General features: G+C 41.7%; 2 protein-coding genes across 2 annotated transcripts in view; both read left to right on the top strand.

Annotated features, from left to right (window-relative positions):
- kif1b (kinesin family member 1B) overlaps positions 1-19,204 on the top strand; it is a 56,202-nt gene extending 36,998 nt beyond the window's left edge. Inside the window, exons 22-48 of the mRNA XM_070839665.1 lie at positions 85-190; positions 1,390-1,538; positions 2,623-2,801; positions 2,965-3,102; positions 4,165-4,416; positions 6,114-6,232; positions 6,548-6,633; positions 6,983-7,112; positions 7,420-7,573; positions 7,892-7,982; positions 8,067-8,185; positions 8,290-8,345; positions 9,702-9,810; positions 10,410-10,476; positions 10,674-10,758; positions 11,254-11,359; positions 12,823-12,937; positions 13,030-13,163; positions 13,254-13,315; positions 13,414-13,559; positions 13,753-14,013; positions 14,142-14,213; positions 14,552-14,673; positions 14,795-14,947; positions 15,220-15,412; positions 15,623-15,741; positions 15,848-19,204. Of these exons, the coding sequence (XP_070695766.1) occupies positions 85-190; positions 1,390-1,538; positions 2,623-2,801; positions 2,965-3,102; positions 4,165-4,416; positions 6,114-6,232; positions 6,548-6,633; positions 6,983-7,112; positions 7,420-7,573; positions 7,892-7,982; positions 8,067-8,185; positions 8,290-8,345; positions 9,702-9,810; positions 10,410-10,476; positions 10,674-10,758; positions 11,254-11,359; positions 12,823-12,937; positions 13,030-13,163; positions 13,254-13,315; positions 13,414-13,559; positions 13,753-14,013; positions 14,142-14,213; positions 14,552-14,673; positions 14,795-14,947; positions 15,220-15,412; positions 15,623-15,741; positions 15,848-15,890 (3,366 nt within the window). The 3' untranslated portion in view covers positions 15,891-19,204. The remainder of the gene's footprint in view (positions 1-84; positions 191-1,389; positions 1,539-2,622; positions 2,802-2,964; positions 3,103-4,164; positions 4,417-6,113; positions 6,233-6,547; positions 6,634-6,982; positions 7,113-7,419; positions 7,574-7,891; positions 7,983-8,066; positions 8,186-8,289; positions 8,346-9,701; positions 9,811-10,409; positions 10,477-10,673; positions 10,759-11,253; positions 11,360-12,822; positions 12,938-13,029; positions 13,164-13,253; positions 13,316-13,413; positions 13,560-13,752; positions 14,014-14,141; positions 14,214-14,551; positions 14,674-14,794; positions 14,948-15,219; positions 15,413-15,622; positions 15,742-15,847) is intronic.
- Positions 19,205-20,213: 1,009 nt separating this feature from the next.
- Positions 20,214-27,098, top strand: pgd (phosphogluconate dehydrogenase). The gene is made up of 13 exons (XM_070839851.1): positions 20,214-20,301; positions 20,778-20,853; positions 21,713-21,892; positions 21,992-22,057; positions 22,146-22,264; positions 22,433-22,502; positions 22,611-22,745; positions 22,886-23,075; positions 24,225-24,355; positions 24,558-24,691; positions 25,260-25,359; positions 25,892-26,014; positions 26,546-27,098. Exons 1-13 carry the CDS (start codon positions 20,294-20,296, stop codon positions 26,663-26,665), a joined length of 1,452 nt encoding a protein of 483 aa, XP_070695952.1. The 5' UTR covers positions 20,214-20,293; the 3' UTR covers positions 26,666-27,098.
- The last annotated feature ends 175 nt before the right edge of the window (positions 27,099-27,273 follow it).

Below are 27,273 nucleotides of genomic sequence, written 5' to 3'. Positions count from 1 at the left end.
ATGGTTAGCTGAGCTCACCTGTCGCTGCGGCTGATGGACAGTTGTCCACGTTCTCTTTCTTCTTCCCTGTGTGTTGGTGTCCAGGTGTACGAGAGCAAATTGCAGGAACTTCAGAAACAGGTGGAGACCATTTCTCTTGTAGCTGAGACGCCTGATGAAGAAGAGTTGGAGGAGGAAGAGGAAGAGGAAGGTGTGTATGGTAAATCTTTGGTCCTGCAGATATTTTTTTACTTCATGTGTTTAAGCCCCCCCCCAAAAAAGAATATATATGTATATGTATATGTAAAAAAAACTGTTTTCTTCCACATTTTCTGTTCAGAGCCCAAACTTCTGGGATGTGCGTATAGTATTCTGTTTCATAAAGACCATAATATCAACTTCATTCAGATTAATTGAAATATGTTAATATTGCCACACTAATTGCTCATCCAAGGTATTAAACTAGTTCACAAGTAATATATCCTCTAATTTCATTGAAATAAAGCATACTACTAATAGAAACCATTTTACTTGAAGTCTAAAGGACCATACTTCAAGTTTTTCATGTTTTAGCCCGTCCACTACAAAATGCCGATAAACTGTCAGCCATCTTACAAATCAAGCAGTCTTTCAATAGAAATGTATTTCCCTACTTTCCAAGCAGCCCCTGGTCTCCATTCTTATCAGTGCTTTATGAACGTGAACTCTCTGATGTGAGATTGGTAATCCACCACAGACCTTTACAGTCTTTTGACTGAATAAGGACAAATAAGCTTTTCTCTGGGTCTAAATTGGTTGATGACATCGTCCCGATCTAAACCCGTGTTACAAACATTATTAATTTCACCAAACCTTTAACAGCATCAGAATGATTAGCTTGGACTTATCATGCATTTTGAGTCGTCTTGTCCATCTAGATAATACGATGTTCAGTCAGAATGAACCTGTTCACTGGAATATAGTCATTAATTGAGTGGAAGCACAGCTCTTAATCCTATGTTTTGAATTTTGATGATGGTGCTAAACTTTGCTTTGTATGATGGACTATGGTGTTATACAAGAAATGACACAATGGACAACACAATGTCCACATTTGGTCCCTGTGCTTGACAATTTAATACTCTTGCACAGCTGACTCAGTAAATTCTGATCTTGGAGGTCCCTGAACACATCATTACGGAAACATTTTCAGCACAGTCACTGCTTGCAAGAAATATTGAGTGACAGCATGTTTCACATGATGGATTACCGAGAGTTTCAGGCAGTAACGTAACATACACTGGATTTGTGGTTGGGCTAAAACAATTTAAACCACTGGTATGGTCCTTTTTAGTTTTATGTATATCATTAATGTGTGTGTGTGTGTGTGTGTGTGTGTTAACATCACCTCTGCGTCCTGCCTCCCCGCAGTGCCATGGACTCAACATGAGTTTGAGTTGGCTCAGTGGGCCTTCAGGAAGTGGAGGTACCATCAGTTCACCTCCCTCCGTGACCAGCTGTGGGGAAATGCTGTCTACCTGAAGGAGGCCAACGCCATTAGTGTGGAACTAAAGAAGAAAGTAAGTAAAAAAAAAAAAACATGTAAAAAAAAAAAAAAAGAAAGAAAACAACTCAATTTACTTTATAGTAGTTTAGAATAAAACTTTCCAGCTTAATCTTAAAAAAAAAAATCTTAAAATTTGAAAAAAAAGAGAGACTTTCTAAAGAAGAAGAAAGAAAGAAAGTGTTTGATTATCATACTTTATTGACATGTAAAAATAATTATATGGGGGTGGGGTTACAAGTTGGGTTACAAAAACAGAAGAATATATGTATGTTTCAATCAGCACAGAATTTAAAAGAATCCATAGAAAAATATACAACCAAATAGATGAAACTGTTTGCTATGTCTATGAAGTCTAGAAGAAATGGAAAATAGTTAAAAAAAAAAGAAGAAAGTGTTTGAAAATCAGTGATCCTAAGTGTAGTAAAAAAAAAAAAAAAATCACTTTTACAGAGGTGAATCTCCCTCGTAGCCACTGAGCATCAGGTTCTGCAATGTTCGACTGTGAAATGAGATGAGGATGTGCCTGCATGAGGATGTCATGAAACACGCCACAAGATTAAGATTTCTGTTCAGCCTGTGATGGTAGTGATTTATTTAACTGGGCACTCAATGTAAAACATAATGTCTGCCTGAGATAATGCAGAAGGCAATCCTTTAAATCATCCAGAGCGTTCAGCTATGGTCCACCTTCCCCATCAGGAGACCAGTGTGATTTATGGTTTTGTCCAGTTCTCGCTGATACTGGAGACAGGCAGTCTTTCACAAAGACTGAGGATTTTTATTTATCTTTGGGTGTCTGTCTGTAATTTATATGCAGCTTTATTAATTGGTTTTTGCCCCCAGAGGGTACTGAGAAGAGTGGCCACAAAATGGTGGTGCTGTGGCTTTGTTTGACCTTTCACCCTTGGCATATCAGCTTTGGTACATCTGCAGTAAAATAAAGCCATACTAGAAAAAAAAAAACAGTGAGCCTTTTCTAATTTCTAAAATAAAATCTTAGGATAAGGTTAGAATAAGGTTCAGGTTATTGTTTGTCTTGACTTTTTATTCAAACTCTGTTTATTCTTCCCTTTCCAATCACTTCTCCCATTTTTCAGGTCCAGTTCCAGTTTGTCTTGCTGACAGACACGCTCTACTCTCCGCTGCCCCCTGAGCTCCTGTCGCCAGAGCCAGAGAAAGAGCGCGACTCCAGGCCTTTCCCCCGTACCGTGGTGGCCGTAGAGGTTCAGGACCTGAAGAATGGAGCCACGCACTACTGGTCCCTGGATAAACTCAAGTAATGCCCACACCACACTGTAAAAACAGTTCTGGTTTTAGCAAGATTCATTTAAAATGTTTGCTCCAGTGTTGTTAAGATTTCTGTTTCTCTTCCGTCCAGCTATTACTTGAGCCGTATATTCTCTTTGTTCATGTTGAATGCTCTCTGTCGTCATTTGCAGGCAGAGGCTTGAACAGATGAGAGAGATGTATGACCGTGCTGGAGAAATGGCCTCTGCGCACCAGGAGGATGGTGAGGGCACTCTGACAGGAAACGACCCCTTCTATGACCGCTTCCATTGGTTTAAACTTGTGGGGAGGTATGTATTACACCTATAGGAAAAATACATACAATACTGTTAATGTTACTGTAGTTAATCACCAAATATCCTGTTTGAATGCTGATTGCTGTGCTGGTTGTATTACACAGAGGTAACAGGTTTTGTTTTTGTGGATAACTAATTGGATATGGTTCCACTTGGGCTGCTTTTGTGATCCATTTATGAAAAATGGGTCTATGCATTTATTTTCCATCCATTTTTCATTTTCATGGTCAAATTCTTCCACACAGACTCACTCGCTGTCATTACAGTCATGTATACCAGTGATATCACTTATCATTAATGTCTGGCGTTATTTTGTTCCTCATCATAAGTCATTCAGGATATTTTATTGTTTTTGTCTTGTTTATAGTTTGATGTTTTGTTTGTTTATTTGCACTCATGATTTTATGTCTTAAAATACTCCTTTATGTATTTATTGATTTTGTTTGACATCACGTTTCGAATTGTGTTTTTGTTTTGGGTTTTTTATCATAAATGATGTCATTTTCATTTATTTGTTGTATCATTTTGCTCTGTCTGTTGCCATTCTCATGCTGATATCCTTTCCAGCTCATACAAAAGCTTGCAAACAACATAGTGGATTTGGTTAAACTGGAAAATTGTGGCATTATGTATTTTATCCTCTTTCAGCCAGCACACATTAGAAGATTCATACATTAATCCGTTTATAGTTGCATTTCATTATAGCATAAAATAGTCATGTTTCTATAAACTGCTGTAGCACTTAGCAGCTTCTTGTAATGCCTGCTCTTTATGAAATGAATCCTTTTGTTTCAGAGTAGTAGCCATCTTTACCGCTACTGTTGATGGTGATTACTTTGCATTTCAAATGCTACAGAAATGTTTCTTTTTTATAATAGTACATGGTTATTTATTGTTGGCAACTACAAAATTAAAGTGCCATTTGTGAGAAAACAATACCAAAGTGAAATATCACATCCATACTTGAGCTGCAGTGGCCTGTTTAACTCTTATGCTACTCCATTGTTACCTTTCCTTGGTTCTTGCCACTGTTCCCAAACTGCCGACCCCTTTCAGCTCCCCCATCTTCCACGGTTGTGTTAATGAGCGCCTGGCTGACCGCACGCCCTCGCCTACCTTCTCCACCACTGACTCCGAGATCACGGAGCTGGCGGACGAGCGCCAGAGCGAGATGTCTGACTTGATTGACGACGAGGCGTTCGTGGACGACACCAGTTCTGATGCCGGCACCGAGGAAGGCTCGGACATCTTCAGCGACGGCCAGGACCCCTTCTACGACCGCTCCCCCTGGTTCATCCTGGTGGGAAGGTTGGTGACTGGCACACACAGGCTGGGACGGGAGTTTGGATGGATTCTGGCTTGGTTTAGTGCAGTTTGTTTTTAATTACACAGATGTAGAGCAAAGTGAAACAAAATGGGGGTTTGGAGTGCACATGAGAAAACACACCTTGTGTAAAAAAAGAATAGCAAAAAGCACAAGATCATGCAAGTAAATGATAACATTTTATAAAACAGGTTTCATGTTCAGTGTTCAGTACAGGCTTCTGAATTAGAATCTTAAAAAAATCTAAGCAAATGCTGTAAGCACATCACTTATTAATTATCTGTGCAGCCATCCCTACTGAAAGAATAATTTCAGGATCAGATCATGTATTCATAGCAGCTTTGCAGATATAATTTGGACCAGTTTTGAATTTAATGTGATTAGTCATACTTCTGTGCTCACAGGCCTGCTTTGTATGAGTTGCTTTTAATTTAGACCCAGTTCTGAAAAAATGAAAAGCCACCATCCTTTTCTCTCCACATCCTCCCAGCGTGATGTCTCATCCCCCGCCACCGTCACAACGCTGACTGTATTAACTCCCATCTGTGTCTGAAGTACATGTATTTGCTGTGTCTAAGTTGATTAGCTGTCTGTCATTTTTTAAAACCTTGTTTAATTTTTTGTTTATTTTATTTTATTTAATACATACAACACTTGTTTTTGTAACCTTGTTTGTTTTAACACTGCTCTTGAAGAGTATTGTAGGTGATATTAACTCTCTGGTAGTTGACAGTCTTGTAATCATGCTTACTTGTATTTGTTTTAATTCATTGTCAAGATGAAACAATATGCTGCAGCAGCGCTTGAAATCACAGCACACGTTGTACCGAGGCTGTAGCCTCAGCACTGTTAGCGTCACAGCTTAGTAATAAACAGAGTGTGTCAATCTAAGAGTGAGACGACGAATCGATGCAGGCTTCAAGCCAGCCAGACTCTGCAACAGCCGTAGCTCAGCTACCTTCGTCACTATGACTTAAGAGATTTTATAGAGAGATATCTCCGCTCCGCCTTGGCCTTGAGCCTCCCAGCAAAAGGAGGGAGAGGAGGTGGGAGGGGTGACAGAGAAAGACTGTGTCACCAGGGGTGCAGCAAAACAAATCAAGTCCTACAAAACAAAATGTCAGTGAGTGAGAGACTAACGTTGCCGTAACATGACACAATAAACCACTCTTTTACAGCCTTTACTGCTGCATCCCAGGCGATCTGTCATCACCCTGTCACGCTGTTTAAAAATAAAGTGGGTGGTTTAAACTGCTGCTGATTTCAGTGCCCTGGAGTATGATTTTAATTTCATGTTTTTTTCTCCTTTGTTTTGGTTTTGCTCTTTCCTTAACATAAGTGTTACTAATAATTTACTGTATGTTATTGCAGTGATTAATTTATGCTAAACATCAGAACTGTGCACGTCATAATATGTTGAAACCAATGGAAAGACTTATTTGTCCGTCTGTAGATAATGTAGAGCTGCCAGAAAATGCCTCCATGTGACTGTGGATATCTAATTCCTTCTCAGTAGACTTAATTAAATGCAAGAGATGGCACAGCAGTTATGTAACAAAACAGCATTCACTACCATAATGAACACAGTGTTAATGTCATTCTTGATCCAAAGATTGCAGCAGTTGCTCCACGCTGCACCAGAGTCAGGTTTTCATGTCTCTCTCCTCCTGTTTACTCTCAGAGCTTTTGTGTACCTGAGCAACCTGCTGTACCCTGTACCACTGGTGCACCGTGTTGCCATAGTAACAGAGAAGGGCGAGGTGCGTGGTTTCCTGCGCGTGGGGGTTCAGGCTATAGCTGGTGAGTAATTAATGAGATTCTCTAATGAGCAAGACTGTTGGGCCCTACATGCACATGTTACATCCTGATGTTATGCTTGTAGAGCAGATTGTTTTATTTTAGTTATTTCTCAAACTTTCAGATAAACATTATCATTTTAATGTGTGGTACAGCAGCTGAAAACACAGTATGGAAATGTTTTGAAGAGCCCTCCTAGACACAAATCTGATAAAATTCCCAGAGATTCTCCGTGTATTCCTTTTGATGTGTTTTGGCAGTTTTAGTCGGCTGCGTCAGTGATAGATCCTGATCAGAGGATGGTTTCTTTCTTTGTAGCTGACGAGGAGGCCCCAGACTACGGGTCAGGAGTTAGACAGTCAGGAACCGCCAAGATTTCCTTTGATAATGAATACTTCAAAAAGGTAAGCCCTGAATTGGATTAAAGTACTTACAAACTTTAAAGACACACTATTTTCTGTGTGAGTGAGAGAGAGTGGGTGTGTAACATATTGGTTAAAGCATGAGGCAAGCAGAGAAAGTTGTGTTTTTGCACTGTTTATTAATTTCCTATACATTTTTCAAAACCAAATAAACATAAGACAGTAAATATCATTTTCAGCCGTTACCCTTATTCATCCACTAATGCACATTAAGATAGAAATGCCATGGTTCACCCAGGTGGAGGTTTCCGGATTCCCTTTCTCTCTATAAGCTTTATGCTAATGTCTTCCTCCCTCTCCTCTTGCATCTGTCTCCTTTTTGTCCAATCAGAATGACTTTCCCTCCACGGTCATGACCCGCTCCGGCTTGTCCCTGGAAGAGCTGCGCATTGTGGAGGGTCAGGGTCAGAGTTCAGAGGTCATCACACCCTCAGAGGAGATCAGCAGAATCAATGACATGGGTACGGCTGCCAGACCTTCACCTCTCCACTCGTAAATTTCGACCTCTCCGCCCAATGGGAAACACACTTGGCAGATGGTCCTGTTGAATGCAAATGTATAGTTATGGAAATCAGCCTGATGCAGTTTTTCTTACTTTGTGAAGGAATGTGTAACTTGATAATGTGCAGAAACAAGTCTTATTATGTTGTGCAGAGCTTAGAATTCAGATGCAGATTATACAAAGCACAATTGGAGGTTCAGTCGCAGGTCATTTTCAATAAATCACAGCGCAAGTCCTCCTAACTTTCCCCCTGTGGCTTCCTCCAGACCTCAAGCTGGGTAACATCGCAGAGACCAAGCTGAGTCTCGGTGACGGGCTGGCAGGCCAGCTGGAGGTTGGCAGCATCTTTACCTTCCGTGTTACTGTGCTCCAGGCCAGCGGCATCCCGCCCGAGTACGCGGATATCTTCTGCCAGTTCAAGTGAGTCCACAATTTGCATAAGTAGTTTCTGGAAGCTGTGCAATTGTATGTGCCCCACGTTGTGTCTTATATCTGTTAAGGCAGAGTGCTAACTGTAGTAGGACATTGCTGTAAAAATAGTCTTACATGAAACTTACATGAAATTTGCGACTCTTAAAATCTTATTTGAGTTCATTGATTAAATCAAAATCCATTAGATGATTGATATAACTTTATCTTTGAAATACTGAACTTAATGACATTTAGTCTTTTGTAGAAGCATCATCATCTTGTTTACAAATAAATGTGACCCACTGACACTCATTCGTGTTTCTTTAGTTTCCTGCATCGTCATGATGAGGCTTTTTCCACCGAACCTCTGAAGAACACCGGCAAAGGAGCTCCTCTGGGCTTTTACCACGTCCAGAACGTGAGTACACACACACAAACAAACATGCTGTACTTCATGCACCTGTTTGATTTTGACAACGCTGTTCTTTCACTGTTGGAGCAGATTTCAGTCGAGGTCACAGAGTCCTTCATTGAGTACGTCAAGACCAAACCCATCGTGTTTGAAGTGTTTGGCCACTACCAGCAGCACCCGCTGCATCTTCATGGCCAGGACCTCATCAGGTTGGTGGTGTGATTTAAGAATGTTCTGTGGAGATGCAAAATATTTGATGCACAATATTTCATTTAAATTATTATTTAAATTAATTGCACATTTATTCCAACAGTCCTCCAACACCATCAAGGAAATACTATCCTATTCCCATGCCTCTTTCCAAGCCAGGTGAGGATTATAATGTTGTCACACCACACAGTACAACAGCAATATGTTCTGGACCTGTTACCCTCACTTCAGCATATTTCTTCATTTTGTTTTTGTTAAAACAGCATGCCTCATTTTTCCTTCCATTTTTCTTTCATTTCTCGCTTCCTTTGGATTTTTTGTCTCTTATTTAATCATTCTCCCACGATCCATAATCCTTCTTACCCATACCTGCCCTCCCACTTCCACATGTCCTACTTCACACGTCCCCTCCAATATTTCTCGCCATTCGTACAATATCATGCATTGAAACCCCAGACCATACCCGTAAGATAGAGTTGGTCCGCTACCTGATGAGCGGCTATGTGAACGGCAAAGTGCTGGACACGCTGTCCGAGCACGCCAACGCCCTGGCCTCCTCCGCTGTGGCCAGTCTGGAGGACGAGGCTGACCAACTCTCACACTTCCCGTTCCTCCCAGTGCCAAATGACCTTGTGCTAACTGTGCCCAGGCACCATGGTTGGTACAGTGGACACCGTAGAAGCTAACAGACCACGCATTAGATGCACCTGTGTTGTAGTGATTAGACTAGTGCTGTGCTTTGCTCTCGTGGTGCTGTGTGACTGCAGGCAGTAGCGCGATAAAGCTCTGCAGTGGTAATGTGTGCTGCTCCTCGCTGCAGGTCTATTTAGGTCCAGTCAGCTCAGTCCAACCCTCCCCTGTCGCTTACAAACTGAGCTGACACCTCCAGGTAAATCTGCCGCATATGCTGAACGTAAGCCAAATAATAAAAGGAATATTCATCATAATCATAGAGGATCACTGACATGGCATTCACAGCACAAAACAGAATCCAGAGGCGTAAGCCTTTAGGTTCAGCTGCTGTCCAATTACAGTGGTTTTCATCAGGAATAAAGTTCATTTTAACTGTATCAAACATGAATGAATGTAGCTGTGTGCCTCAGAGATTAGCCTGTTTCAACAGGAACTTAATCCTGATGTGTCAGACAGCAGGGTGCTGTCAGTGGTGGTGTAATCTGTGATTTAGCTCATCATGGCATCTCACTATGTGCAACTGTTTCTAGCTTTTTTCAGTACTAATTTTCTTGATGATTAACACAGCCTTTTAAATATAGGCATTACAGTGTGTGTGTGTGTGTGTGTGTGTGTGTGTGAGGGCTAATGGTTCAGTATCCAGAGTCAGCACTGTGTTCTCTGCACATACGCTGCCTCTATTTATGAATCATGAATTTATGAAAATCCAAGTTATATAGTTAATACCTATCCTTTATTTTCATTCGTCGCCTCTGAAAGAAAAGAAAAGTCCTTTTTTTTAAATACCCATCTTAAGTGTGTTTCTGTGTGTGTGTGTATCAGTTCCAGCCACCAAGTTAAACACCATCACCAAGTCCAACCTGGGTCAGTGTGTCAGCAAGTACGACCTGCTGGTCTGGTTTGAGATCAGTGAGCTGGAGCCCACTGGAGAGTGAGTGACTGCATGTTGAGCTCACATTCACACATAGCAGCAAATACTTCATGTCCTTTATGTTTGATTTTAAAAACACACATGATGTAAGATCTCAGATTTATGCCAAAGTACTCTTACTAATACTAGTATTTTTTGACCAAATAGATTTATATGCTTCAAAAAAAAGCACATATAACTGTACATTATAACTGGTGAGGAAAATATGAAAACAATTAAAACATAATAAGAGAAGATAGATTAAGACAGATTAAAGCATTATGTACACAGACACCTATGTGTTCCAACATGGGCCATATTTATATAGTGAAATAACACCTCTTTTTATTTTTTTTAAAAAAAGATTTATTTTACATGAACTACATGTTCAGTGCATGTACCTACTGGATAAAAGCCATGGCCACAAATACATTAAACACTTAATATGACAGGCTCATAAAAATGAAAGTTGCAAGTTTTGAAAGCCTCAGAGTTTTTTGGCAGCATAATAACAATAAGTCACTTTAAAATCCATGAAAAGATTTAAAAAGTTTGACTCTAAACCAGCATAGTGCGCCGTATTTGAAATGGTGAATGTCCCCCCCGTCATCCCTCCTCAGGTACATCCCAGCAGTAGTGGACCACAGTGGAGGACTGCCCTGCCATGGCACCTACCTACTGCACCAGGTACTGGAGATCTATACAATTACAATTACTAGTCACTCATTTGATCCAATTTTAATTTATGAAAGCAAAGAAGGCATCATACTTTCTCTATTGTAAACAAGTAAATGACATGTCCTCTTTAGAATAAACGTTTAAAAGCTTAATTTTTCTCCAGCTGTGTCTACTCTGATCCTAAGCTGCTGTCATCTGTGCTGCAGGGGATCCAGAGGAGGATCACGGTGACTCTCATCCACGAGAAGGGGAGCGAGCTCCACTGGAAGGACGTTCGGGAGCTGGTCGTGGGTGAGCAGTCTTCCCTCAGGGTGTACTAGTCCTACCTTTCTAAAGCAAACGGATGCCAGATACACAAAACACTGCTGTTTCACAATAGCAGAGAAGGAAGTGTTGATACAACACCATCTATTATCTTAAAGGAAGCTTAGTTTGTGAGGCAGCACTGAAAATATTCCTCCCTCTTAATTCCAGTCTGTGGAGTCGTGCCTGTTTCGCCTCAGGCTTCCTCTCTCTTTAAGCAGTTTATACTGTATCTGTAGCTGATGGGCGAAATAATTACATTTCAGATTTTAGACGTTGAGCTGCTGACACTCTTATCCAGACAGGCTCACGAGTAAGCAGGCGTGTGTTTGGAGTCTTCCTGCTGGACATTGTGTCAATAAAGATAAACTAATCTGCTGGCTGAGTTCCTAAACTAGGCATTTATATCCAGTCAGAAGAAGTAGTTTCAGTTTTTCGTGATGGCACGATGTTGATGTGTTGTGCTGCTCTGTGTCCCGCCAGGTCGTATCAGGAACAAGGCTGAAGTGGACGATAGTGCTGCTGATGCCGTCCTGTCCCTGAACATAATTTCAGCCAAGAACATCAAGTCATCCCACAACTCCAACAGGTAGCTGAAATGCCCTCATACTTTGAGTCTCTGATTATCTTAAATCCGTTTGTATTCGATAAACAACAAATATTCAGAGGACACAACATTTCAAGGTCTAGGTTTGTTGCTGACTTTCTGCTTTTGTTTTGTTCCTTGCACCTTGAAACACATTTTTTTACACATTAAATGTCAGTTCAGTTATTTGGTTGTGTTCGAATTATTGCCTCATATTGTAGGTGGTATCTTTTCCTTAAAAACAGTTGCAATTAAGAAACAGCAGCCATTATCTGTGTTATGTGTCCTTGTCTTTATATTTGCTGAAGGCAAAGTGGAATCATTGCATGAGCATTTCCATTTTCACTGCTGTTAATTTTCTCCATTGTCTCTGTTGCCTGACTCTCAATGCTTCTCTCTTTTTGTCTGTGCACTCTCTTTTTCCTCCTGCTGCGGCTGGACTCTTGATTGAGCTCAGGCTTTCTATTGATAAGGATATTGATAGGTACCATTGATCAGAGAACATAAGGCTCCTTCTGCGAAAGATCTTTATGCTTCTCTTTAGTCCCATAGATTTTATAGAAATAAGTTTTCCACAGTTTGTGTTTTTTGTTGGCATGTTGCATTAGGTCTGCCTTTACTTCCATCAATATTTAGCATCTTCAAAAACAAATCCCATTCCAAGTTATTTATGGATGAGTAAAGGCAATCTTAAATGCAAATGCAACCCCTTTTTTTGTATTAGTTTGTGTTATGGTATGTTGATCTTCTGTGGCACCCAGATTCCAAATGAATGCTTTGCTCGCAGCGATTATTTGCTGAGTGAGTCGATAACATCCAAGGCCAAAGAGGCACCCACAGGGCAGTTCTAGCCCTAAGTCTGTGGGTAAGACTGCCCCCTGCTGTCAAAGATGGGAACAGTGTAACCCCTATTAGAGAGCAGGCAGACACTTGAAACAATGTGCTGTAAAATAGCAATAAATCAACATATTCCTTTTGGTTTATACATCTATAAAGCAGTCTGATATATTCGCTTTAGGTGCCCTCTGCTCGCCACCATTCAGGTTTGTGCCAGCTGTCACACAAACACAGTTCGCTGCACATTCCTGACGCTCTGTTAACTACTGTGGCTCCTGATCATGTTGTGTCTGTTGTCCAGCTCTCACCTCAGTGTGTTTTCTCACATCTTGTCATGACTCTGGATAAGCACAAGGTCCACTTCAATCACTGCACCGTTTTCACGGCCTAATCTGTCACAGTTCCTCTCACGTCATCAACAATGACATCTGGCTCTCTGTGTGGTTATTTACAAAATTAGGCGTTTGCTTTGTCTGCTTGTAGTTGAATCACTTCTGCTGTTTCCACACAGACCCTACAAACTGTTGTTTGTAAAGCACTGACTAGAACTTTAAAGACGATAAAACTGTGAGTTCATTTGCAATTTTGTTTATAACTGAAGATTTTTTTTTTTTGGCTTTCCCCTTCAGGACTTTCTATCGCTTCGAGGCAGTGTGGGACAGCTCCCTGCACAACTCCCTCCTGCTAAACCGAGTCACTCCATATGGAGAGAAGATCTACATGACCTTGTCTGCATATCTGGAGGTCAGTCAGTGCTCTACTTTGCACTCAGCTTTATATTTTACCCTTCTGGGTGTCAACACAGCTAACACACTCGCTGTGTCTCCTCTTCCCAGCTGGACCACTGCATCCAGCCTGCTATTATTACCAAAGACATCTGCATGGTCTTCTACTCCAGAGACGCGAAGATCTCCCCTCCACGTTCCCTCAGGAACCTCTTTGGGAGCGGATACTCCAAAACGCCTGACTGGTAAGACCTCCATGACCCAAATTAAAGACAGCTGGATCTAGTCATATCCGTAAAGTTTGTTTAAACAGAGTCTCCTCTGTGTCATTACAGCAATCGAGTCACTGGTATCTACGAGCTGAGCTTGTGCAAGATGTCTGACACTGGAAGCCCAGGTGAGCAGACTCAAAATCGACAACATGGAGAAAATGCTGCCGGTTTATCACGACGCTTCTGAGAGCTTCGTCTTAATGACTGTTTTTGTCCTGAACAGGGATGCAGCGGAGGAGGAGGAAGGTCCTGGACACATCAGTGGCTTATGTGCGTGGAGAGGAGAACCTGGCTGGCTGGAGGCCCAGAGGAGACAGTCTCATCCTGGAGCACCAATGGGAGCTGGAGAAAATGGAGCAGCTGCACGAGGTGGGTCACATTCACCTGCAATCTTGAAGTAAAAGAAAAAATAAATCCCTCTCCTTTTTGATCTGTAAAAGCCTTCTCTTGTCCCCCTGCTGTGTCCCTTTGTAATGAAAAATACCCACTTTGCTTCTTAAAAAGTTTCTTCCTACGGTGGAAACTTAACCTGTGGCTAACCCCGCCCCTGTCTGTCGTCCAGGTGGAGAAGACCCGTCACCTGCTGCTGCTGAGGGAGAAGCTGGGAGAGGCGCCTCCAGTGGGAACAGCCCCGACCACCAAGTCCCTTAGCGAGCCACTGTCCCCCAGCATGAGCTCGGGCACCCTGTCCACCTCCACCTCCATCTCCTCGCAGATCTCCAGCACCACCTTTGAAAGCGCCATCACGCCCAGCGAGAGCAGCGGCTACGACTCTGCCGACATCGAGAGCCTGGTGGATCGTGAGAAGGAGCTGGCTACTAAGGTGAGAGCAGATTCAACATCCTGGGATCCTGACAGCGATGATTCGCTCTTTGCTGCATAGTTATCAGCTGGTATCAGCTGCTTCTCCTCCGCTGCTGACAGCTCAGCCTCATCTTTGTTCTCTTGTAGTGCCTGCGCCTCCTGACACACACCTTCAACAGCGAATACAACCAAGTGGTCAACAGCATCAGTGACTGCAAGGTGAGTAATGAAATGAAGAAACTTAAAATCATCATTCATTTCTCAATCCAATTGCATGTAAGTACAGTTTAATATAATCAACGTCAGTGATTCAATAGTTTTAAAAGTAGCTTATACATGTCCAGGGTGTCTTTATCTCAGTACTCATTGTTTGTAAAGATGTAGCAAATAGCCAAGTGACCCTTCACGTAACTAAAGGTTCATTTAAATCTAATCTACTTTTTGTTAACCAATAGTTACTTTCACACCAGCAGCACACTTTCCTAATCATAATCTGTGTTTGCCTTCGAAACATAAAACAATGTGTTTAACATATTTCTTGCTCTGCTTATCCTCAGCTGTCTGACATCTCACCAATGGGACGTGACCCATCAGTGACCAGCTTCAGCAGCGCCACCCTCACCCCCTCCTCCACCTGCCCCTCTCTGTCCGACTCCCGCTGCAGCTCCATGGACCAGAAGTAAAACTTATTTTTTTAAATTCACATATTTTGTCCATCAATGCCTTTACAAAATATTGTAGGCTTTAAGTTATTAGCAGGTTGTCCCCATGATGCTAACTTGGTGCGCTTTGCTCCTAAGGACTCCAGAGAACAGCTCCCGTGCCTCCAGTCCCTCCTGCTCAGACTATGAAAACTTCCCGATGGTTCCCACTCTGGAGACCTCCTACCTAGCGCGGGCTGGAAAGAACGAGTTCCTCAACTTGGTGCCTGATATTGAAGAAATGAGGCCAGGGTGAGTTCTGACACGGTTGCTCTTTTGCTATTTTAGTCCTTTCTTCTTTTTTCACGTTTATGTGCGGAGATGTAATTTCAGAAACATGAGATGCATCTCACAACCCAAACAGAAACAGATAATCCTGTTTTCCAATCCAAGCAGAAATTATCTGAATTGATTTGAGCTCCTGAGTCTGGGTGGCTTCAGCTGGAAGCAAACCCTAATTTTCCTCTGCAGAGAAACAAACACTTTGTAAAAACAAGCTTTAGCTGATCCTTTTTACTTTTCAGATCGGTCGTGTCTAAGAAAGGTTTCCTAAGCTTCATGGAGCCGCGCTCCAACTCGTGGTTGAAGCACTTTGTGGTCGTGCGCCGGCCCTACGTCTTCATCTACAACAGCGACAAGGACCCAGTGGAGCGGGGCGTCCTCAACCTCTCCACGGCACAGGTGGAATACAGCGAGGACCAGCAGGCCATGCTCAAGGTAGAGTGTGGAGTCGTCTGCGTATTCCTGCATCTCAACTTCTAATTTGTAGTCACAGCATCAGGTTTATCACACATGAGGAAAAGAGTAGCCAGCAACAAAAAAAAAACTAGCTAATCTGCTTTAACAACCTAAAAGTTTGTTCAAGCAGTTCATGAACAGACAGAAACCCCTAAAGACACATGCAAATATTTGATGTTTTCTTTTCAGACTCCCAACACGTTTGCTGTGTGCACAAAACATCGAGGAATCCTCCTGCAGGCCAACAACGAGAAAGACATGAACGACTGGCTGTACGCTTTTAACCCTCTGCTAGCAGGAACGATAAGGTACACACACACACACACGCTTCACGTACACCACATTTAACATGAAGCAGCTCCACCTTCCTCAGAAACTCTCGTCTCATCACAACATGAAATCCCGTTCCCACAGATCCAAGCTGGCCAGGAGGCGCAGTGGCCTAATGAAGAACTGAGTGAGTCGACCGACACGCAGCAGAACACGGCTTCCGGAAAGCCTTTGAACATACCAAGTGTTAACACTTATTAATCATTGTGATTCTTGACGGTTTTCTCTTGTAAGTAGACTTGTGGCTTAAGTCTCCTTTCATGCGACTAAAAGTTTCAGTTCCAGAGGAATTTGCCTCCCCCTCTCCCTCCAACGACCCTCTGCCAACTTAGCTCTCCTCTTTTCCTCTCTATTTCTCTTCCCCTCCTCCTCCTCCTCCTCCTCCTCCTCCTCCTCAGCTTTTTGTGTTTTTGTTTTTAATGACAATGTTTGGGTCTAATTTTGTTCCGCTTTGTTGTCATTCCCTAAATAGTAGCATGTTGTAATAGTCTACTTGTGTGTGCACGATTCTTCAGAAACTGTTCTTTCTGGCCACAAATTTTCAGTTTGCCAATCATCTGTAAAAATCGTCTCTATCAGTGTTATTTGTCTCCAGATAAGAGTTTTATATTATTTTTTTGGTTGTTTCTTTTGTTTTAATTTTTATTATTAATATGCCCGCATGATAACTGCAGCAGTCCTCAGGAGAAGACAGGTTTACTTGTTAAAAAAAAGCATTAAAACAAATCAGATGACCTACAGTTGAAACCAGGAAGGGAAAATATTTAAATATCTCCATGTGAAGTATCCGTTTATGTTCTGTTACAGAAAGCAAGTTACTTCAAGGTCTAATGCTGCTAATGAATTCATAGGTTTTTCTTCTCTCTTCATGAGATTTGCATCAGGCCGCTGCCTCCACCGCCTCCCTAAATGGTCCTTAGAAACAAAATGTTAAGTCTGAAAAGACGTGCCAGCGAGACGTGGAGGCAGCACTGGATTCCCATCGTCATCGTCATCCATGTGATATTTAGGTCCCACCTCTCAGTCCGTGTACATACAGCCAACTCCAGCCCCGATAGTGCCGTCAGTCAGTGAGTGATTACTTACGATCATGCATTTGTGTCAACATCAAAAATACAAGCTAACTCAAGAAATGTGCAAAAATGTACGATTATTTCATATCGCAGCAGTGAAAACATGACGATGGATTGTTCCTGCAGGAGTAGATATCTGTCCCTGTCCTTTTGCTATTTCATCTCAAGAAAAAAAAAAAGTAAACAGGGTTTTAAGAAGATGAGGAAGAGGAGGACAGACGCCATTTGTACATACAGTCTGTTCTGGGATCAGTGTGATAGTTAACTCATTTAAGACATTCCTCCCCGCTCCTCTAGCTCTTAGACGTTTTTCTTACACTAAACGTTTGAGCCTCGAGAGAGTCTCAACATGTGCGAATAATTTGTTCAACCATCATGAGTGTGTGATGCCGAAGACAAAACGAACCCTGGTGAAATGGAAGACGTAATGAAGTTGCAACGCTTTAGTCTCGACGCCAGTAGTAGTTAATTGATGAAGCTGCTAGCTCACAGCTTGCAGGACTGACGGTGACAGTCGACCCCGTGACTCCCCTCACTGTCATGATAGAAAGCTCGAAAATGAAGTTCAGCAGCAACGCAGGTTAACACGTGTTCATTTTCTATTTGCATTCTTGAATTCAAACCTCATAACTCATCTAACTCACTGGGTTGACTTTTTTTTAAAAATATTAACATTGTTGTTTTTTTTTCTATTATGCTTTTAATCATTTCATAGGGAAGTTTTATATGAAATGTAACAGAGGGCATTTATTTCTTAATTTGTAACCAACTTTATTGGTGTTTAACCTTATTTTGCACATTAACACATCTATAGCAAGACGAAGGCAAGATCACACAGGTTGGGTCCAGGATTATCTCTGAGTATCAGGAACACTGAGAGCACATATTAAGGCTACACTGGATAGCTGTTTCTCGAAAAGGTTTACTAGAAAGAAAGATATTAAAGGGACGACATATACTCAAAGGTTTTATTTCTGATATTTTTTAATGAAAATATTTGCTCTGTACGTCATAACACAGCTGCCCCATTTTTGGTGCCTCTGTCTCTACAGATACTGTGATAAGTACAGATGGGCAGTAAAAACTCTGGTCAGCCAACCAGTAGCACTCCCACTGTGGCATATGAAAGGTTAAATGTGTGGAAACAGAGGTAGCATCGCCTGTTACAAGTCTTAATGGGATTATTTCATCATGTATCTTCATTTTTCGCTGATGTAAAGACAGAAAACATTTGCCTCAGAAGTCAGAGAGAATGAAAACTGCGGAGCGTCACTGGCCTCCGGTCAGCCAACCTGCTGGTCAGAGACACAAAAAACAGTCTCTGAGAAAATGTTTTGGAAACAACAATAAAAAAAAAACATCTATGCACTGATCAAGGCTCAAAGTGCAGAGAACCTCACACTGACCTCAGTGTGCTCAGATACATATCGATAGGAACGCCTGTCAGAGCAAACATTTTCACTTCAGTGACTATTTTGCAGAGGTATATTATTTTGGATTGTGTGTTTATTGTTTGCAATGTACATATTAGTTTGCAGCTCTTTGCACATATCAATAAAAGGTTCAACTAACTGATCAAATAAAGTCTGTGCGGTTTAGTTGTTCGACTGGGAATAAACCAAATGATGGTGTGGCAGCCTCTCCCGGCCCGAGCTGGGAGAGCGTTGAATGTACTATGAAGATGTGTGTTTTTCCATCATTCAAAAAAGAGAAAAGGATTAAAAAAGAGAACTAAAATGTAACCCACTGCATCTTTCCAGGGGAGGTGAGTTACATTAGTGCTTCCTCTTTATTAGAAAGTGGTTTGAGTGGAAGTCTGCTTTTGATTTGAAGAATATTTACTCACTTTCTCATGCTAGCCAGCCACTTGAATTATAACAAAACAATTAATTTTATTTTTTCTAATATCAGGGAATATAATAGAAAGTAGCTAGTGACATCTAAAATGACAGTATAATATTGTTGTGCTGGTGTCTTTCTTCACCTCAACACTTCTTCTTTTTTTTCCGTTGATGCCTTTCAAAGTAGACTAGCCATGATATTTTCCATCTTCCCCTCTGACAATTAATATCAGTTAACTGCGTTCCCTTTGAATTTGTCCACCAAAAGAAAAAAGACAAACCATGGCATTAACACTGTACATTATTTGTCAGACTGGTTTCATTTTCATACTTATTTTGTAAATATCTGTGTTGTATGGAGCTTGAATTAAAATGTAAATATGTTTACTGTATTTGTAATAATTATAATCCATTCGCTGTATAGCATAGATGTGTCATGCAGATATCCTAATTCTGTGTATGGTAATCTTGCACCATTGAACTGTTTAGTGAATGAGGCAACAATAAAAGTGCAAACTGTGCATTAGCAGAACAAGTGCTACCTGTTTGTCTCCTCCTTCGTCTGTTTTGTCTCCCACCTTCACCTCTTTTTATGTTTTAAAACTTCCTGATTTTAAACAGGTTTGGTAAAGAGTCATTTGCCTGCGATCCAGCACACATTTCTAGTCATATGATGAATAAATTAGGCATGGTTCAATAGCCGTGTGAAATCCCATTCTGCACGGAAAGAAGACTGGGACTTTAGTTTAAACTAAAGATCCCAACAGGGGAAGAGAAATTGCTTGGCATTGACACTATGGACAACGATGAATCGCTGTTTGCAGTTGTGGTACAAGTTTTTGGGGTCCCTGAACTTCTGGGGATCTTGTGCAGTTTCCTGCTTTGTCTGGCTCATCATCCAGTTTTGACTACAACAATGAATTGTGCACTTATTTCTATATTATTGAATATATCTTAGTAAGTGCATTTGCTTATATTTCTGTGTATATTGAAGCAGTTTAAAAGGAAAGTCTAATAAACCCATGCATTGACAATATGAAATTCTTTAAAAAAAAAAATTAAATGACACCTTAAAACATGGAAATGTTTGATTTAGTTCTGTAAATTGTACATTCTTGAATAAAAGTACACAAGTGTGCTTTCTATAATGTATGAATACTGAGGTAGAATTTACAGCAGCTGTATCAAGTGGACATAGTAAAGCACAAGTAACTTAAAACTAAAAAAGTTCTGCAGTGCTTGAATAAAAGTACTTTGCACCACTGCTAAAGTAAATATAAGATGTTTCCTGAAATAGACGGCGCCCATTCACCGGTGGCTGTGCGCCTACGTATTGTGCGTGACAGGGCGCTGCAGCCAATAGGAGAGCGGATAGCTCTGCTCAGAATTCTGAACCAATGAGAATTCGCGAACAGCAGCGCTTCAGTTTGCTGGACGTCCTCTGATTGGTGGATCACTCTACGTGGGCGTACGTGAGCGTCCCCTCGGCCTCGTCACGTTGAGCAGGGAACAAGGAAGTAAAAAAAGCAAGAAGTCTGAAGTGGAGTGAACTGGTGTGCGAGCCCGACTGTCATTTGTACGCCTCTACTTCACGGTTACTTTCCCCGCAGAACACCATGGCTAAGTAAGTTCGCTAATGAGGTTTTACTTGTTTAGATATTCGGTAAAGCGTAAATATTGCAGCTAATACTCGTGGTTAAATCATTGTTAGACTGAATTGTTGTTTTTGCTCATTTTCCTGGGAGTTATCTTGATCCGCTGGTGTGAACGGAGCTGTTAGCCTTGTTAGCTAACCCGCTTTAGTAGAGAGAAGTGTGTGACAGGATATTTAACGTGAAAATCAACAAATAATAATAACAGCTTTGAGATCACAAGTGGTGCCATGTGTGTGTGTGTGTGTGTGTGTGACTTTTAAACCCATTTTCACTTCCTCATAGTTTGTTACGTTATAAAAAACATAACTTACACTTACACAGAAATGTTTGTGGTGGAAAAAATAGTGGGCTGTTTTTTTGTTGTCCATCTGCAGTATTTGTTGTTGATGCTCAGCCTGTGAGCAGAGTCCTCCAGTAAATGTGATCATTGCTGTTCTCCTCACAGAGCAGACATTGCACTGATTGGTTTGGCTGTCATGGGCCAAAACCTCATCATGAACATGAATGACCATGGCTTCGTGGTAAGATGATTGTGACTCTTGTGCAGTGGTGGAAGAAGTATTCAGATCCTTTAATTAATTCAAATGATGAATACCACAGAAAATGTAACGTGAGTTTGTAAGTATAATCAGGAAAAGACCTGCATGCAGAAAAATATCCCCTGTATCTAATTACATTTTGCATCATTAGATTATTATTTCTCATACATTAATGGAAAAGCAGGATTTTACTGTTGCAGTCGGTGGAGCTGATATCGAACTATTTTATGTTGGACTGCAACCAGTAACCTTTACCTTTATTATGGATTATTCTGCTAATTATTTTCTCAAATAATCAACTAACTGTTTGGTTCATCAAAAATTTTAAATGAACGAGAAATGTTGTCACACAAAGTGACGCCTTCACAAAGTTTTGTTTGTCCAACAATGGTCCAAACCACAAAACTAATTTAAAAAAAATTAAAATATTTACAAGCTAAAGCAACAAATCTTCACGTGTGAAGCTGAAATCATTAAATGTTTTTGGAATGAAAAATGACAATTATCAACATAATTGCCAATTAATTGTATGTCTGTCGAGTACTTGATAAATTAACTGATCAATTCAGCTGTACTGTTATTGCTATTAACTAAAGCTGGCAGATAAATGTAGTGAAGTGAAAAGTGCAATATTTCTCTTTGAACTGCAGTGGAGTAGAAGTAGAAAGTAGCATGAGAGGAAAATACTCAACTAAGGTACAAGTACCACAAAATGGTATTAAAGTACAGTACTTGAGTAAATGTACTTAGTTACAGTCCACCACTGTTATGTTTATTTTCGCATCTCCTGGCAGTAAAACACTTTTTATTTCACTCAGTAATCATCAAACCTCTGCCACAGGTCTGCGCTTACAACCGAACCGTGTCCAAGGTGCACGACTTCCTGCAGAATGAGGCGAAGGGCTCCAAGGTGATTGGAGCAGAGTCTCTGGAGGACATGGTGTCCAAGCTGAAGAAGCCCAGGAGGATCATCCTCCTGGTCAAGGCTGGACAGGCCGTGGACGACTTCATCGACAAGCTGGTCGGTAGATTAAGTAGAAATGTCTTAAAATCTGTTGTGGAAAATTGAAGTTTGACATAACAAATCAGCTGGTTTTGAGCTGCGCTGGTTCTCCTTCAGGTTCCTCTTCTTGAAGCAGGAGACATCATCATCGATGGTGGCAACTCTGAATACAGAGACACAACAGTAAGTCGTACAGATCCACTGTTTAACAGCAAGTCTTTATTTGTGTTTGAGAACATTCTCATAGAGCTGATCTGTTTCTGTTGTACAGCGGCGGTGTCAGAGCCTGAAGGAGAAGGGCCTCCTGTTTGTCGGCAGTGGAGTCAGTGGTGGAGAAGAGGGGGCACGTTACGGACCCTCACTCATGCCAGGAGGACATAAAGAGGCCTGGTGAGTCATCACAAACTCTGTGTTGGACTTCATAACTCCTTCATGTTGGATGTGAAGAGACCTAACAAATCAAAAACGAAAATATCTCTTAGTTTTCAGAAGATTCATTCAACCATTTCAGAGCGCAAGTTAATCACTCTGGACACTTCCTGTTGCTTTATATTTAAGGCCACACATAAAAGAAATCTTCCAGAGCATCGCTGCCAAGGTTGGAACAGGAGAACCATGCTGTGACTGGGTGAGCGGTGTTTAATTTGTGTTGTGTACATTTGTTACGCCGACTGGTTGTAGCTCTTGTTATCAAACCAAGTCATCTCACAGTAATCGGACTGGCTTGTTTCTGCAGGTTGGCGATGAGGGTGCAGGTCATTTTGTGAAAATGGTCCATAATGGCATTGAGTATGGCGACATGCAGCTGATTTGTGAGGCCTATCACCTGATGAAGGATGTCCTGGGAATGGAGCACGATGAGATGGCAGAGGTGAGCTGCATGATGTAATCCTCCCAAGTATTTATTTTTTTTGTGTGTGTGTCATGTCAGTTCTGTATAATCAAATGAGTGAGTGTCTATACTATACTATACTATACTATACTATACTTCACTGTGGTTGAAACACTCAGGCTTTCAACACCTGGAACAAGACAGAGTTGGACTCCTTCCTGATCGAGATCACGGCCAACATCCTTAAATACAAGGACTCTGAGGGCACACATCTGCTGCCCAAGATCCGCGACAGTGCTGGGCAGAAGGGCACGGGGAAGTGGACGGCCATTTCAGCCCTGGAGTACGGCACGCCTGTCACTTTGATCGGTAAGAGGAAGAAAGGAGGTTGCAGACGAGGAAGTATCTGGTTTCCTTCCCTCGTCTTCCAGTGCTGGCTACTTCCAGGAGACTGTGTTTGTCATGATGACATGGCAAAAGGCAATGCGCCACACCCACACTGGCAAAATAAAGGGCAGTAGCCGTGAGCAGAGTTGTGGGGCTAATGTATAGCCGAGTTAGCCGACGCACAGTGAGCTTCTTCCAGGGAACATTATCAATATGTGGCTGCCGCTAAGAAGATTGAAGGCTTTTCTAGTGGCCTGCTCATCTCAGGTGACATAAGGGGGATTTGTGATACTCGCTGCAGCTTTGGTCTTTGCTCTGACTGTTTCATAAACAGCCAAGATTGAGGTCAGGAAGCAAGATTAATAATCAAGAATAAAATGTGTCGTCATATCAGCTCTGCAGAGGGGCACTTTTTAGAATGCACAGTTTAAGTTAAAGTGACATACGTGATTAACATTCAGTGAAAGTTCAACCCTGTAGATATTTTGTTGCATAAACCTGCCTGTCATCAAATCCCAGCAGGCATTGTCCAGGTCAGTTGACTTATTTTTTTATTTTTTCAAATAATTATTTGTTTGGCCAATCCCTGTCAGCGCTGTAGATCCTCCTGTGATAGCGAGTTACAGGCAGCACAAAAAGCTCCTTTGTGTGCGAGCTGAGCCGGTCTGTGTGGAGCGGGCTGGCAGGCCGGGACAGTATGCATGGCTGCATCCAATAGGATAACATTCCTCATCAGGATAGTTCCTCACTCTATATGTTTTCTCCCAATCCCCCTCTGCCTGTGGGTTGCATCACTTTTTTTCTTTCTTTTTTTAGCAAGTCATGCTTACCCAACAGTTTTTTTTCCCCTCTTATCTTGACACAGCTTTGAGTTCATTATAATTTTTAATGTGGTAACTGGCGAGTCCTGCTTTTACAGCAGTAGTAATATTACTGCTGAGTCATACAGGGGCTTGGTCATTGCTTGGGTGTTAGCATAGTGTATCTTCTTAGTGAAATGTAAATTACTTTTTACAGACTCCTCTCTTAATGTGACGTGCAGAGAGCTAACCTTGTTGTCCCTCTGTATTCCTCTGTCTCTTCCGCTCACCCTCCCCCACCCCTCTGTGTGTGTGTGTGTGTGTGTTTCAGGGGAGGCTGTCTTTGCCAGATGCCTGTCTTCTCTAAAGGATGAGAGAGTGGAGGCCAGCCGCAGCCTGTCAGGGCCACAGGGGGTCAAATTCAGCGGTGACAAGGCTGCTTTCCTGGAGGATATCAGAAAGGTAGAACACAGTTTAGTGTGCACTCAGCTAGACGCACCTCGCTAAATAAATCCAATTCAACAGTCTTGCATTAAATTGGATAAAACGGTTACTAGAAATATTAACCAGCACTAGCTGCTACTTTGTCATCATTAATAAATGTAACATTCATTTCAAATTATGTTACAATATGAGAATAAATTGGGTCTTTCTTCTCTCTCAGGCTCTCTACGCCTCCAAGATCATTTCCTACGCTCAGGGCTTCATGCTGCTGCGGCAGGCGGCCATAGAGTTCGGCTGGTCGCTAAACTACGGCGGGATCGCTCTGATGTGGAGAGGAGGCTGCATCATCCGCAGGTACGTTTAACCTCATGTGTCCTCATATCACAAGTTTGCCTCACTGCAGCCTTTTGTAACTTTATGTCAACAGGCATCTTTCACAGAGGTGATGGTGAAAACTGCGGTTAGACAGAGTAAGAGATGACTTCCTGAGAAAGCAGAGAATAGCTTTTTTTTCATGATTTAATTACCTTTTAAATATATTAGTTGTAGGACAATTCTAGGTAAAGAGGGTAAATCCTCCATAAGTGTTGATTTAGAGCCATAAAGGAAGTTATTAACTCCATTTTGTCACTGCACTATATTTATTGCTAGAGTGAGACATGTAGAAGAAAGAAAATATGAGCTTTCCTGTAAAATCAGACGGAGAGAAGAATGAGGAAATAATGGTTGTGACACTGGTTTGCTTTGTGTAATCTGGCAAATATGTTGCATAAACCCTAAATCAAATATTGCCTTCAGTATGACTCACTTTGAATGTGTTTTACAGCTGTCTGATGAAAGGTCTAATCTGCTGTAAGCAGAATATTTTCTTCTCTCTGTTACCACCGCTGGCTTACACTGCCCTCTCCTCACTCCCCACCAGTGTCTTCCTTGGTAAAATCAAAGAGGCGTTTGACAGGGACGCGGAGCTGCAGAACTTGCTGCTGGACTCTTTCTTCAGTAACGCTGTGCAGGACTGTCAGGTATGAGGAAGGTGGAAATGGCCAAAGACCAAATTGCAATACCCACATTGACAAAGACACGCGAAACAAGTATTTCCTCTTTTACAAAGAAAGGAGTTCCACTTGTTGACTTGATGGTCAGCAGGTTTTAGCAGGTAGTTTTCATACAGAAGTCTGGTGACTTCCTTTTACATTGTTTTGTTAAGGAAAGGACAAAGTGGATTTGATTTATTCATCTTTCATACATCTAATTTGTCTCCTGGGATTATTGAAGAGGTCTTGTATCAACGGGCCTGTGGAAAACTTACCTGAACCAACCCCCCCAAAAAAAACACTCACAATCACACTTTCAATCTTCTCCTTAAAAAAAGCTCATTGCGAGTCCATTCAGGTATTAGACATGCTGTCACACACGCCTGAACAAACGTTACTCTACCCAACCTGGTTGGACTAAATGTATTTTGAAACCAGCTCAAATAGGGTCTCGGTTCCTGGGAACCGAATTAGGCTCCGTGAACAAAACCGTTTGTTAACCCATGACCTCTCTGTGCAGGAGTCGTGGCGCAGAACAGTGAGCACTGGAGTCCAGCATGGCATCCCCATGCCCTGCTTCACCACAGCTCTGTCCTTCTACGACGGTTACAGGCATGAAAAGCTGCCAGCAAACCTCCTCCAGGTAAGACGGCAGAGCCCACTGACCATATGGCCGAGTGTGGAGGTAATATCAGATTAAAGAGCTCACGTGTGGCAGTCGTGTGTGGTTGTGCTGGGATCAAGGCGCTTTAAGACTCTGAGAGTATCCAGTGTGTGTTTACAACTACTTCGCTCATCTGTCTTGGGACTTTGTTTTAGAATCTTTGGAAACGTCACCAGCGTGTAAATATAGAGTTAAAAAAATGTGCTAATTTTAATAATTTCTCACAGGAGAGGGGAAACTCCTGCACACTGTCCTCTTATTTGCAAAAACCTTTATTCAAAAGGACAACGCTGTATTTTTCAATAAAGGTTTTTGAATGTAAGAGGACAGTGTGCAGAGTTTTCCACAAAAAAACTCATGTGCATGAATCTTTTTTTAGTCTAATCATTTCTCACACAGTTCCTGGCTTTAAATGTGATTATTTGCTGCTTTCCCTTGGACACATTTGAACAGTATTTAAATTAATCATTAGTCGCATTCTTATTCAGAAGTGCAATTTGTGTCCTTCAGGCCCAGAGGGACTACTTTGGAGCTCACACTTATGAACTGCTGTCAAACCCCGGTCATTTCATCCACACCAACTGGACGGGCCATGGCGGGAATGTCTCCTCCTCGTCCTACAATGCTTAAAGATCGATCATCACATCAGTGAAAAACACAAACAAGATGAGAGGGAAATTATCTGTGAGAGAAGAAGACGTGTTACACATTCCATCTCAATAACCATGCCTGAATATTTAAGAGCCACCCGCCCCGACGACCACCTTAAATCCAACATTTGACTCCTTTCACAGACGTCTTATTGCAGTTTTATTTATAAAGAAGTGGAATCATAGATTATGTGTATTGTGAACTCTACAACCTGTGTGATTTGGTGCAGCGGCTTTCATCGCCGTCACAAGAGGGCGAGCCACAAAGTGTTGACGCTATTGATATAATACTGGTTATCAGGCTGATGTTCACCAGTCATGTTGGGCCAGGGTTCACGGTGTTAACACTGGATTAAGGCAAACCGTTGCACTGTACTGTATTAGGCTAAATAAAGATTTCAATCCCTTTATAATTAGCCTGTATGCTCGTTACTCTCTGGGTGTTGTAAACAGGATTTAGATGCGTTTGTGTGAAGCACTAAATTAAGCAACAAGCGACATAAATTGCCTCGTATATAAGCAGGGTATTCACTTTAAAAGGCTCATCTCTAAATGTTTTATTCTGTATCCAGACCCATATTGGCACCA

The sequence above is a fragment of the Pempheris klunzingeri genome, chromosome 11 (assembly GCF_042242105.1).
Source record: "Pempheris klunzingeri isolate RE-2024b chromosome 11, fPemKlu1.hap1, whole genome shotgun sequence".
Taxonomy (NCBI): Eukaryota; Metazoa; Chordata; class Actinopteri; order Acropomatiformes; family Pempheridae; genus Pempheris; species Pempheris klunzingeri.
This window is presented reverse-complemented; position numbering and strand designations above follow the sequence as displayed.